This window comes from Natator depressus, chromosome 24 (assembly GCF_965152275.1).
Source record: "Natator depressus isolate rNatDep1 chromosome 24, rNatDep2.hap1, whole genome shotgun sequence".
NCBI lineage: Eukaryota > Metazoa > Chordata > Testudines > Cheloniidae > Natator > Natator depressus.
The window spans coordinates 4872688-4885667 of record NC_134257.1 but is presented as its reverse complement, the minus strand read 5'-3'; the positions used below and the strand labels follow the sequence as shown (position 1 = coordinate 4885667).

At 49.5% G+C, this 12980-nt stretch overlaps 1 protein-coding gene across 7 annotated transcripts in view; it reads left to right on the top strand.

The window, feature by feature from the left end:
* Positions 1 to 12980, top strand: part of MEF2D (myocyte enhancer factor 2D) — a 169537-nt gene that overhangs the window by 106557 nt on the left and 50000 nt on the right. For all 7 annotated transcript variants that reach the window (XM_074938697.1, XM_074938696.1, XM_074938695.1 and 4 more), the window contains one exon: positions 9655 to 9858. In XM_074938697.1, coding sequence (XP_074794798.1) covers positions 9655 to 9858 — 204 coding nt within the window. The remainder of the gene's footprint in view (positions 1 to 9654; positions 9859 to 12980) is intronic.

The following is a 12980-nucleotide window of genomic DNA, read 5'->3' as shown; positions in this document are numbered from 1 at the left end:
GACCGTATCTGCGCCTTTGCAACCTCAGGGCTAGCATGCTGCGCCGAGCTCTCCTGAGAGTCCAGGGGCATGTTTCTGCTCCTGTCTGCTGAGCCAGGAAATCAGGATGACTCCCCTGAAATGAATGGAGTTACCATTGATCAGTGAGACCAGAATCAAGGCCCTAGTGTAGAAGCCAAACACAAGAGAGGAGAGCCAGTAATAGACGCTAATGACATTAGAGGATAGGATAAGATTTGCCCTAACACATCAGCCCACTAGTCCATCAAGGCGGGTCTGGCAAAGACCAGTGCCTGATACGTCAGGGGAGGGCAAAAATCCTCTGATAGCACAGTACTGTGTGTGGAAGTAATTCCTTCCTGACCCCTATGGCGATCAGCTTATGCCCTGAAACATGAGATTTAATTACCCTCTTAGTCTTATAAGGTTAATTCTTCTAGATGAGGGTCAGGCCCATGTAAATCCCAGCCTGTCTGCTTATCTATAGTTGAAAGGTTTTGGGTTTCTTTCCCTTTTCACAATAATGCTGGTAGACTTGAATGGCAGGATAATGGTAATTGATGGTTTTATATGTCAGGGGCTTTGCTAGTGGCTAGAACTAAGCACTGGAAGTTGAGACTCCGGGGTTCTATCCCTGGGTGTGGAAGGAGGGGTGGGTTTAGTGGATAAAGCAGCAGGGATTGGCCGGCAGGACTCCCCAGGCTTCAGTTCCTACTTCTGGAGAGGAAGTATAACCTAGTCATTAAATTGGGGATCCTGGACTCCTGGGTCCTATTTCTGACACTGCCAGAGACTGGGTTGTTAATCTTGGGTAAGTGGCCTGACATTGTTTGCAGAGCAGGGAATTTAACTCAAGTCTTCCAAACCCTAACCACTGGCCCATCCTTCCTCTCTCAGAGGGTTGAGAGCAGCCAGGCCTTGCTTTCTTTGCTCTCCCCCTTTTCCAGCTTCAGACCTCCAGGCATGGCCAAGAGCCACCTCCCTGCCCCATCTTCCCAGAGATCCCTCTTATTGGTCACTCTGAATAGCGTTGCCAGCATTGTGTTGGTCCAACGAGACAAACTCCAGCCGTGACCCCCATCACCGCGCACTGAAACGTCACGGCACAGTGTGTATCGGCTGTTGATTGACACATGACACCACATCAAATCATTATAGCTCCTGACTCTTCCTTGGGATGTGCGTCTTATGTGGCCATTGACACCTGGTTGAAGTGTGTGAAATGCTACCCCCATCAGCGGAGCTGCGTGAAGAATCTGGACTTGGTAGCATTATGTACCTACTTAGTGCAGTTGTCGTCTGTCCACGTGCCATTGCAGGTCCTCAGCCATTCCAAGTTCATGCTTGGTGTGACTCTGTCAAAGGGGAAACAATTAGACTGAGAATGAATCTGGCACGATGTTTTGTGGATTCCCAAAATGGAAACCTCTAAGTAAAGCTCGTCATCATTTTTTGAGTGAACTTTTTTGGGGGTCAAATAATGGCCTTTTTTATTCAAAAACAAAACTTTTCATCAACAGTATCATTTTTTCCCCCTCACTTCCACAAAACTTTCCATGATATATTTTCCTGGCGTTTTTACAAAAATCATTTTCAAAATTGTTGTGTACTGAAAACCTGAAAAACATGGCGGGTTTGGTAGAAGAACAATTTGAGTAAAAAAAAGTAAGTATTGTGGGAAAAGTTCATGAAAAAACTGAGTTTGTCTTAAAGCCTATGAAATGGAAACAAGTTTCAAATTTTTTGCCAAATCATTTTCCTGTTTTTTTCCGACCACCTCTATCTCTGACTTTTTCTATCCCACAAAGGCACAGTGTTTACTGTTATTTGAAGGCTGGAGAAATGGGATCAGATAAACTTAGAGGTGATTAAGTTTTATTTGGAATACAAATAACCTCTAAAATAGTCCCCCAGAGCTGGTCGCATTATTTATTGCAAGTGTAACCCATGGTAACAAAATTTGGCTCTTTGTCCCCCTCTAGTGATTAGTCCATGTATAAAAACATAAGAATGGCCCTACTGGGTCAGACCAAGGGTCCATCTAGCCCAGTATCCTGTCTTCCAACAGTGGCCAATGCCAGGTGCCCCAGAGGGAATGAACAGAACAGGGAGTCATCAAGTGATCCATCCCCTGTCGCCCATTCCCAGCTTCTGGCAAACAGAACCGTGTGGCCCACACCGCTTCCTGCAGCTCCCATTGGCCGGGAACGGCGAACTGCAGCCACTGGGATGGTCAATGTAAACAAACTGTCTCACGGCCCACCAGTGGATTACCCTGATGGGCCACGTGCAGCCCGCGGGCTGCAGGTTGCCCACCACTGCACTAGAAACTTGTGCTTTCAGATCCACTTTTCTGGGTTCAATCCCTGAAGGCAGCCTGAGAGACAGTGTTGTAACACAAATAAGTTTTCGGATTAATTTCACCCAATCACCTGTAGCTGAATCATTCACGGACAGATCCAGTTTCTGTGAACCTATTTCTTGGGCATCGGTGTCTATCAAACAACTTACTAATTTTCAACCCCATGGGCTGTTTGCAAGGTATCTATTATTTGTGCTGTGCGTCTGGTCCTCTCAGTCACATGCTGTGGTTTCCACCGTCCAGCTGGGGAGAGGAATCTTTTTAAACGGAAGGTGAAAAGAGTCAGCAAATATCAGTCGCCTGTATTCCCAGCATCAGAGTCTCAGTTGCACTAAGAAGGTATGTCTGCACTTCGAGCAGCACCTAGGAAGAGACTGTAGGTGTGACAGCAGACGTAGCAGATGGGGCTAGCCACCGGAGTACGTATGTAGTGTGCTGAACGAGTCCATGCTTGGGGTGGCTAGCTGGTTGCGGTGTCGCAGCTGCACTACCTTGATCAGAGCTGGCGCGGGTATGTCTCCCCGAGCTGGGCATTCCACCTCCAGGTGTAGAGATGCCTTTCGGCCCCTTTATGCTTCTCTGGTAGCGTGAAGGGCCTTGAAATTGGCCGCCAAATGAAATTTACCTGTGCTGTAAGGCCTCTTCGTGCTGCCCAAGCCCTGTCAAGGGGCCTCAGTGTGGATGAGAGGGGTTCACTCGGTGGACTTGAGAACAAAACATCGTTGGGGCAGCTTTGGGGATTCGTGGCCATTTTCACGGATAACGGCTGTCACGTGGCTGCTCGGGGGGGGAATGATTCCAGGAATAAGAGCGGAGCCGACTCCCCGCCTGGAGTCGTGAGAAGACATACCAGCTGCTGTGGGAGTTACTCGCCCAGCTCTTCAAGAAACCTTTTCTTTGCAGAGGGGAGGATCAGATTTATTTCAATCTCTCTCTCTCAGTTCATGTGTATAGCTCTGTGTGTCTAATCTATCTATCCCCATAAACCCCCTCTAGCTATCTAGCTATCCCCATGCATACCTCATTATCTAATCCGGTGTTTTTCAACCTGTGGTCCACAGATCCCTGGGGGTCTGCAGACTATGTCCAAGATTTCCAAAGGGGTCTGCACCTCCATTCAAAAATTTTTAGGGGTCTGCAAATGAAAAAAGGTTGAATATCACTGATCTGATCTATCTATCCCCATACACTCTATCTATCTATCTATCTATCTATCCAGTGCCCACCTATCTGGTTTCTGAGCCCTGGACTCAGTTGTTCAGATGCTAAACTGTTCTGCCACTTGACAGAATGAGATGCCTTTCAATGGGAGAAGCTGCCCCTTATAAATGTGGCCACACGGGGCATTTTAATTTCCCTCTCCTTGCAAGAGCCAGAGTGGCCAGGGGCTCCCCACTTAAGCTCCTGGGAGCACAAGTTTCGAGCTGCCAAGATATCCTTATCATGCAGCAAAGCTAAGCCCCCTCCCCCAATCTGTCAGCGGGCAGCAGAGAGAGAGATGGAGTCTGGCGATGACACCCGTGCTGATCCTGAAGTAATTTGATTTGCCGTCGAGCAGGCCGGAGCTCTCGGAGACCCTGGCAACGTGACCGTGAGGGCTCAGAGTCAGAGAGAGGGAGAGCGAGTTAGCCCAGAAGACACAGTCTCCGAGGGGTTAGCAGCCTCACGTGGTGGAGAACAGCTGCGTGGTGTGCCATCCCTGCACTTTAAAAGGGCTGAGACGATTAGAGCCGAATCTCATTTCTACTTAATCACCCCAGACAGGGGAGGGAGGAGGCCAGGGGAACTGGCGGCCACCGAAGTGAAGTCCCATGTGGGAAGCTGTGAAACACAATGTAAACGCCAGGGCCCGATTCTCGTTACCGATTCTCTACCACCGCATAGCTGCAGTGCCTCAGAGTAGACGCTAACTCCGCCGATAGGAGGGGTCTGTCTTCCCGTCGCTGTCGATAGTCCACCTGCCCGAGAGGCGGTAGAATTCTTCCATTGCCCTAGCGCTGTCTACACGGGGACTTAGGTCGGCTTCACTACGCTGCTCAGGGGTGTGGATTGTTCTGATTTTCTAGCGCAGACCAGGGCGAAGGCCTCGGTAACACTGCCAAAGCTCAGGGATCAGAGTGAGAGACAGGTCCTGCCCCCACGAGTCTACAGTCTAAGGCTCCAGTTCAAGGAAGGGTTGAAGCAGGTGCCTAACTTTAAGTGCCGAAGTCCATCTGAACCAGGGATGCTTTCCTGAGCTGGGGCCTAAATGGACCACCCCGCTCCCTGGGCTCCAGCCTGAGCCACAGCTTCAAAGGGCTGCTTTCAGAGCACCGCCATCAGCCCCGCTAGCCCGAGTCTGTGGAGCTCCTGCGGGCTCCAGAACACAGTGCAGATGTAACCTCGGCATGCGGCAAGCTACGGCGGGGTAGATTTTCACCCCAGCTTGCTGTGGGCTAAGTGTCCGTGTGGACGAGATTATAAATTCATCAGGGCCAGGACTGTCTCTCTCCATGTGCATGTGTAGCACCCAGCTCTAGGAGCTGCCATCATACATCTCCTGATGTTAGAGCCGGACAACAAAAGAGAGTTATTAGCTCACTGGTGTGGTCTCCTCTGCTTCCCCAACTTGATGCAGTGTCACTTTATGGTAGAAGCCCCAGCTGAGCTCCGGGCTCCATTCCGCTAGGCACTGCACATACCCACAGTGAGAGACAGTCCCTCCCTCCAAAGGACACCTTACAGCTTTTTTCCTAATGGATGGACATTATTCAAGAGCAGTTTTTTTCTCCCTCAAGCTTTATTTCTCCTCTGACAATTTTGTCGAGAGTTATTTGCTGTTCAAACCTTTGGGCTGGGTCATTTCAGCAACGCGGTTCTTGTTCCATCAGCTGTTTGCAAGCATTCAAAGTCTGTGGGGCGTTGCTTAGTTTTTGATTGGCTGCATTGGTTGCTTGGGTCCTCTTTGCCCTCCCTAATTGCATGAGGGTGATTCTTAGGGCGTGATCCTCATTTGCACTTAAGGCCCCTTTACACCAATGTCTGGCAGTACGAAAGGATTTCCACCCATTTTGAAACCACTTTACGCCACCACGGCCATGTAAAGAGACCTTAGGGTAAATGAGACTTGGGCCTATTTCAGTCTGAATGGTAAAGGCCCAATCCTGCAAATCCTTGCTCTCTCTTGAGTATTCCTTACTCCTGTGGGTGAGTCATTGGACTACTGGTGGGAGAAAGGATTTAACAGGATTGGGGCCCAGTTGTTAAAATGACCGTCAGGCATGCTACAGTCTTTCTGGCCTTGTAACAGGGGAGGCCTGCCAACCATAGTCCCAAAGGAGGCACGCACCTGAGCAGGGTTTTGGCTGATTCCCCTATACAGAGCAGCAGGAAGCTGCAAAGACTGGGGCTAGCTCAGACCAGAGTAGGCTCCGGCAGTGAAATCTGGGATTTGGGAGTGAGTTTACATGCATGTGAGACTGATCTGTTGTGAGCATAGCTCTGGGGCTGACAGAAGGAGAGATTGATGGCAGGATGTTGCAGGCGCGCCTGGAGGTCGTTTGCTCTTTGAGAGATCTGGTTCTTGGTTGTCCAGCAGCCATTTGCACCAGTGCAAAGAGGGTGCAAAATAAACACAACAGCACAGCGGTGTTTTACACCCCAGCTTTGCATTGGTGCAAATGGCTGCACAAGCTGCAGGGCAATGGAGAATCAAGCCCTTTAATCTTCCCTGACCCAGGCTCTTCAATCCAATAAGAAGCCAATCCTCTGAACGCTCTTCAGTTTCCATTTGCCGTGCCCTCTGCTGAAGTGCACAGTGCAATAAGATGCAGCCTGCCACGGATCAGGTGGCCTTATCAGCAGATAAGGGCAGGCAGCGCTCCCATTTGTCAGTAGCAAAAGGAATAGAGAATCCGTCCAGCAAAGGACGCCTCTTTAGTCGACATTGTTAATGACAGCTAATTTAGAGGCAGGGTGGGTGGGGAGGATGGGGGAAGCGGTCACAAGTGCAGTGACCCTCCAGATCTGACAGGCGATGTGGAAAAATGCGCCGACAAGGTCATTAGGACAGTGGGGATGCAGCGGTGGTGAAGGCTCTACCAGCTGAGGGCTGTATCTGATGTGTTGGGACACCAGAGGAGACAACCCTGGTGTGTTTAAAGTATCCAAATGTTCAGCATGTCTCTGAGAAAAGAGCAGTGCCTGCAGGAAGAAAGGGACTGGTGTGTGTACTGGCCCTCCCATGCTCCTTGGAAAGAAGGGGCAAGCTGCTATTATTATTGATATGAAATATCCTAGTACTTAGCTCTGCGACTGAGATTGGGGAACCGTGACACTAGGTGCTGTACAAACATATAGTAAGGGGAGTTATTCTGGAGTAGCTATTCCTGATTAACTTTGGCTGCTTAATTCCCTGTGTGGAGGCTCGAGTCAGGAATCAGAGTTCCTTATTCCAAATTAGTTTAATCCACTTCCAAAGTGAATTAGTTTAATCCATTTTGGAAGTGGATTAAGCTATTTTGGAATAAGGGACCTCTTATTCCAGAATAAGAATATCCACGCAGGATGTTAATCAGGAATAACTATTCCGCTTTAAGCTCGCACCCTACCTTAATCTGAATTAATTTCTCAGCGTCTTCTCTAGGACAAGAAGAGACAGTCCTTGCCCTAGAGCTTCCACCCTGAACTGGCAAGGCAGGCAACTGACCCAGTGGGTAGGCCAGTACAGGTAGAAGACCTGGGTTCCATCCTGGCTCTGCCATTAAGATGCTGGATGACCAGGAGGACAAATCATAGGAACTGTCAGACGGGATCGGATCTGAGGTCCACCTCCTCCAGGATCCTGGCTCTGACAGTGACCAGCTTCAGCCCTGCTAATGCATACACACTGCACTATGCTGACCTTCTGATGCAGGCTTGAGCTGCATCCACACTGCAAAATGATAGGGATTGGACCCGAGTCCCAGTAGGACTTGGGCTCTGACCCACACCACAGGCACGGTCCTAAGACGCAGGTCCTAAGTGCTTGCTGACCTGAGTCAGACTGATCTGTGAATGGACGGAAGTGGAGCTTGGGCTCAAACCGGAGTCAGAGCCCAGGCTTTGTGTGTAGTGTAGACATAGCCTATTAGTTAGACCCTGTCTAAAGCATAAGGTTTCCCTGTTGTGTGTCTCACTTGCCCACTTCTTCCTTTTTTTCCCTGGACCCTAAGATCTTTGGGAACTCTGAGCATGTATGTACAGCGCCATGGGGAGATTTGGGACTTGTGTTCCTAAATCCCTTAGGCATCATAGAATGCATGTGTTAGTTTAATACAAATAAAGGATGAAGACAGGGAGCCTTGTCCTCATTTTACTAATGGGGAATTAAGGTACAATGAGATTAAGTAGCTGTGTTAGGGAGTCTGTGGCAGAGACAGGAATGGAACCCATGTACCTGATACCCAAACCGATACCTTAACCCCATGGCCGGCCTTCCTCTCTATTTCTCCACCCATTGAGATTAATGCACTGACCCCCTTCTCTTCGCTGCAGCATGAGGGCTACAGAGTGGTGCACTGGGGCACTCCTGGCACCTTGCACCTTAGCATGTGAATTGGTGGCTGGTGCAATGGTGGATTTAATAAGGGCCGGAGCAGTGAGTGGTTAATGAAGCAAAGGGGGAAGGAGCCAGCATTGGCTGTGGCCTTGGAGGAGCTGGGATGCTGTGTGAGAGAACCCACTATATGTGTGCCAGAAGCACAGAAGACCCGCAGTGACCGTCAAGGGAAGGCAGAGTACAATGGCAGGGAATTATGTGCAGTGGGCTCTAGATGGTACCTCTGTGTCATGCGGTAGCGAGAGGTGCCAGTTTGGTGCCAAAGGGAGAGGGCTTGATTCTCCATGGACTCACACACCTGTCATGCAAAGTGTGTGTGCAATGCTGCCGGATCAGAATGGGCAGCATTTCCTGCTCACTTTTGCGCTGGTATAGATTGACAGTGCGAGGTTCAAGGCAACAGAGAATCAGGCCCAGAATTTGCGATGCCTTTGAGACGGGATCACAGAAATCTACAGGCCTGATTCTATTTGTCCGGTGCCTTGTGCAGTGGTTTACACCCATGCGAATTGCATGTAAAACGCTACCATTTGGGTTTGGGAGCATTTCCCACTCCCTTTGCACAAGAGCAAATAATTACACAAAAGAGGCCATGACACCCTCTGTAAGGCCTTGTCATACTGGTGTGATGAGGCGTGCCCCGGTGATCTTTACCCACTTGCACTAGTTTAAATGAGTGGGCAAGGCACAGGGCAGTGGAGAATTGGGTCTGCAGTTCTTATTGTCACTGAAGCCTCGGGGCCTGATTCTCAATGACTCCGAGGCCCATTTACCTAATCTGGCCTTAGGCCTGCCAGAGTCGGGTAAAGGGGCCTGAGCAGAACTGCGAATCAGCCCCCTTGGCTTTAGTTCTGCAGCTTCCAGTGAAGCGTGCGCTTTGAGCTATAGCAGCCCATGCCAAAGAGATCTCTCCTGCTCAGAAATCAGCCTTAAAAGCCAGACAGATGGTGGCTCTGTTGGGGATTTTGCTAAAATGTATTTTCCCTTGATTCTGCAATATGTAACTTCCAACCGCGGTAATCATCCTTGCACTTCGGTAGCATCCGCCTTGGGAGGATCCTGAAGTGCTTGGCGGATATGAATCGGTTAGGTCCTGCAAGGGCCTAGAGGAGGAGGGGGAGGCTCAGTATTATCCTACCCATTGTCCAGTTAGGGAAACTGAGGCATAAAAAGGGCAAGTCCTTGCCCTGTGATTTGCTGTCCCTCTCTGTCTCACTCCATTCCCCTTTCTCTATGCCTCTCTCGCTCCTCCTTCTCTCTACCTCCCTTTTATCTTTGTCTCTTGCACGCTCTCTCTCCCCTTTCCCCCTCTCTCTTTCTCATGGTTAATGACCAAAATGGTTCCAACTCCTTCCCAGTCTTCTGCTCCCACCACTCTGGCTGCATATCCCTTTAAATCTCCCGTAACGCCTCGCTCGGTAGCCTGCCCATTGCGTGTGATATGCAACCTTTGTTCCCCTTTGTGTCCATGCTAGCAGCATGGCTGGCCCAGTCAGGAGATCCATTACCCACATAAACCACATGGATCCAAAGTCTTTCCACCCCCCTTCAGATCCAGATTGGATGCCTTTCTGGACGAGACGCATTAGTCAAACACAAGTCACTGGGCTCAGTCCGGGGGAAACTGGATGGAGCTTGGCGGCCTTTGTGAGGCAGCAGGTCAGGCTGCAGGATCTATCTATGAGTCTATGAATCTCTTGCCTTCTCCCTGCAGGTAACCTTCACCAAGCGGAAGTTCGGTTTGATGAAGAAAGCCTACGAGCTGAGTGTCCTGTGCGACTGTGAGATCGCCCTGATCATCTTCAACCACTCAAACAAGCTGTTCCAGTACGCCAGCACGGACATGGACAAGGTGCTGCTCAAATACACCGAGTACAACGAGCCACACGAGAGCCGGACCAATGCAGACATAATCGAGGTGAGACCTGGCCTTCCCTTCTCCCCACCCTCAACGAGGCTAGAGTCGGAGGCCCTGTTTGTAAGTCCAGGGTCGCCAAATCCGGAGTCGCTGCAGATTCGCTAGAATGGCGAGCCTCGCCGTGTTTGGTGTCTCCCTTAAAAGTCCCAGCTCCTGAAGGCGTGTGATGGTGGGGGAATCTTAACTTTTGTTTAAAAAAAGGAGGACGTGTCTAGCCCTGGAGATTGCAGAGCAAACCTGGGAAATGTGGCCACTAAAGATTCAGAAATGAGAAGGCGAGTGAAAGGATCCCAACTTTATTTATTTCTTTAAAATCTCCTGATTTTAAAGCCAGTCTCATGGTTCCTTAGACCCGACCTACGATTTTGGAATGCTCGGGGCTGGTGCTTCTGTAACTCCAGTGTTGCCAGCTCTCGCAGTTGTACCGTTGTCTCGCACTGTGTGGTGTTTCTCTTAAAGCACCAGCTGCTGGAGTCATGGGATGACGTGGAAATGTAAGCTTTTTTTTTTTTTTTTAAGTAAGTTTCTAGCCCTGCCTGTGGAGAAAAGCTGGAAAATGTGGCGTGAGTGAACCCTAAAGGCTCAAAACCAGATTGCAAATAAAAAGAAGCCCAAATTTATTATCTTTTATAAATCTCATGATTTTTGAAGCCAAACTCATGATTTCTTGGGTCTGACTCATGGGTCGTGAATGATAAGGAGGGGCAGTATGTCACTCCAGCTAATTACGTGCCAATTAACTCGAGTTAACCAACCCCATTGGAAAATACTAATGTAGACACTCTGCAAACGTTTGTATTTACCAGCCCTTCCCATGTGTTCAGGGGGTATTTCTTTACCTTCTTCCTCCAAACCACGAGGGGCGGCCACGGCTGTGGATGGGACATTGGAGGGGAGGAATTCTCTCTCTCCGGTGCTTAGTTGGCTGGTTCTTGCTCCCATGCTCAGGGTCTAACTGATCGCCATCTGTGGGGTGGGAAGGGAATTTTCCCCCAGGTCAGATTGGCAGGGAGGTTGGGTTTTTTAACCTTCCTCTGCAGTGTGTGGATGCAGGATTATCTGGGTCTATCTCAGTCGGGGCCTCGGGCCCTGGTGCACCTCGGTCCCTCCTGTTCTCTGCCTGTGGCTCATTCAAGTCCAGTCTCCTGTGGGCTGTGATACTTCGGTTGTTGGGTTTGGTGTGTGGGTGCTGGGCGGTGTTTCGTGGCCTGTGCTGCAAGCCGTTCAGACTCGATGATCCGGTTGTCCCTTCTGACCTTTAAACACCATGACTTGATGTATTTTGCCCTTGCAAATGAAAGGCAAGTGAAGGGAAATGTGGGATTGCCCCAGAGGAGAGTGGGCATCAGTTGTTGCCTCATGGCACTGCCACTATCACGACTGAGCTATGGACGGTGCCTCTTAATGTGAGCTGTACCCTAGTCTACTGCATGGCTTCGACCACGAGCAATGCACGACTGAGGGGCTCTTGGTTCTGGATGGAAGGAGGCCATGGAGCAGGGTATCTTGACCTTGAGATAAAGCTCTAAATTGCAAATAGGATCGAGGGGATGACAAAAACCAGGATCCCTACCGCCACACAATCCCTGCTCCTCTGTGTAATCGCCTTGATCTCAATGGGAGTATTTACACGAGGAGGAAAGCTTGCTGGAGCAGATTTCATGAAGGGAGCATGGATTTGCCCCACTCAAGGAGTCTTTCATATGATTAGGTGTTGTGCACTGAGCTATAGGTGCACAGGATAGGTGCCTGGGGGAGATGGCTGGATTGATTTAGGAGATCACTAGCAGACCCTTTCACCTCTAGGCCAGCTGCTAACATCCAATCCAGGACGAACACTCGGACACGTTTGGTTGCTGCTTGGTGGGTCTCGGTCCAGTTTCCAGTGGGCAAGTGGCCACTGAGACACATCAGCCATTACATTAATTAGCTGCCTTCTGGGCATTCTCAACACAAGGGCCAAGGAGTGTATGGGCGATAGACACTGAGCTCCCATCTCTGCCCTCATGAGGATCCAGCCGAATTAGGAATGAGGCACAGTAGTTGGGCTAGAATTTTGGAAGCGCTCAGGGAAAAATTTCCAAGGGGTCAGCCTCCACCATGGGGGTTGGATTTTCCGAAGAGCTCGGCTCCCATTTTAGGCACCTAAAAAAGTGGCAGGGTTTGCACAAGGGTGTAGCACATTGGATAAGTGTTAGGTGTTGGGCTCTTCTGGAAGTTTGGCCATCAGTGTCACAGTGGGAGCTGCTGTGTGCAGAAGTCTCTTGCAAATCATAGAATATCAGGGTTGGAGGGGACCTCAGGAGGTCATCTAGTCCCACCTCCTGCTCATGGGCTTCTTCTTCCAGTGCCTAGATGGATGCTGAGCAGAGCTGGTTGTTTGGTTTTTGTTTTTTGATTCAGTGAAAGCTTTTCAGTGAAAAAAATGCAACCAATTCTGCTCGTCGCATTTTTTCCAATGAAAAACTCATCGAAAACCAGGGGGGTTTTAATCAAAAACAAAATTTTCCACACAAAAAAAGATGATTGTTGACACAAATATTTGGATTTTCGTCAAAAAAGAAACAGATTTTTTTAAAAGTCGCTATTTGTGCACTCTTTTTTCGTTAAAATATTTGGGTTTTCGTTGAAAACCGGGGGGTGGGGGGAATGGTCACAACCCTAAAATTTTCAGGGCAGAAAATTTTTCAACAAAAAGAGACTTTTTGTTATGTTTTGTCAACATTTTTCACCGGGATGGTGGGGGAGAGTCGTTTCCCAGCCAGCTTTGAAGCTGGACTCTTCTAAAAATCTAGACCCAGTTGTGGGTGTTGAAAAAAGCCATACGTACGGGTGTGTTTGAGCGCTAGCCTGTGTCCACATTACAGAGTGACTGTATTGGCAGCTGATGAGTTGTGCTCACTTGCGTTTTAATAGATGACCTTTCTGAGTCATTTTCCACTGCAGAGTTGGCTCGAGTGATCTACACTTGAGTGATTCCTCTTGTGTGAGCCGAGCTCGGGTGAGGACTGCCACATTGTGAAATAACCCTCAAGTTGCTGTGTCCACACTGGCACTGCACTCACTCGTGTGGTACTAGGACTTCTGGGGACACATCCTGGGGTCCTCTGTGTTGCAGGAAG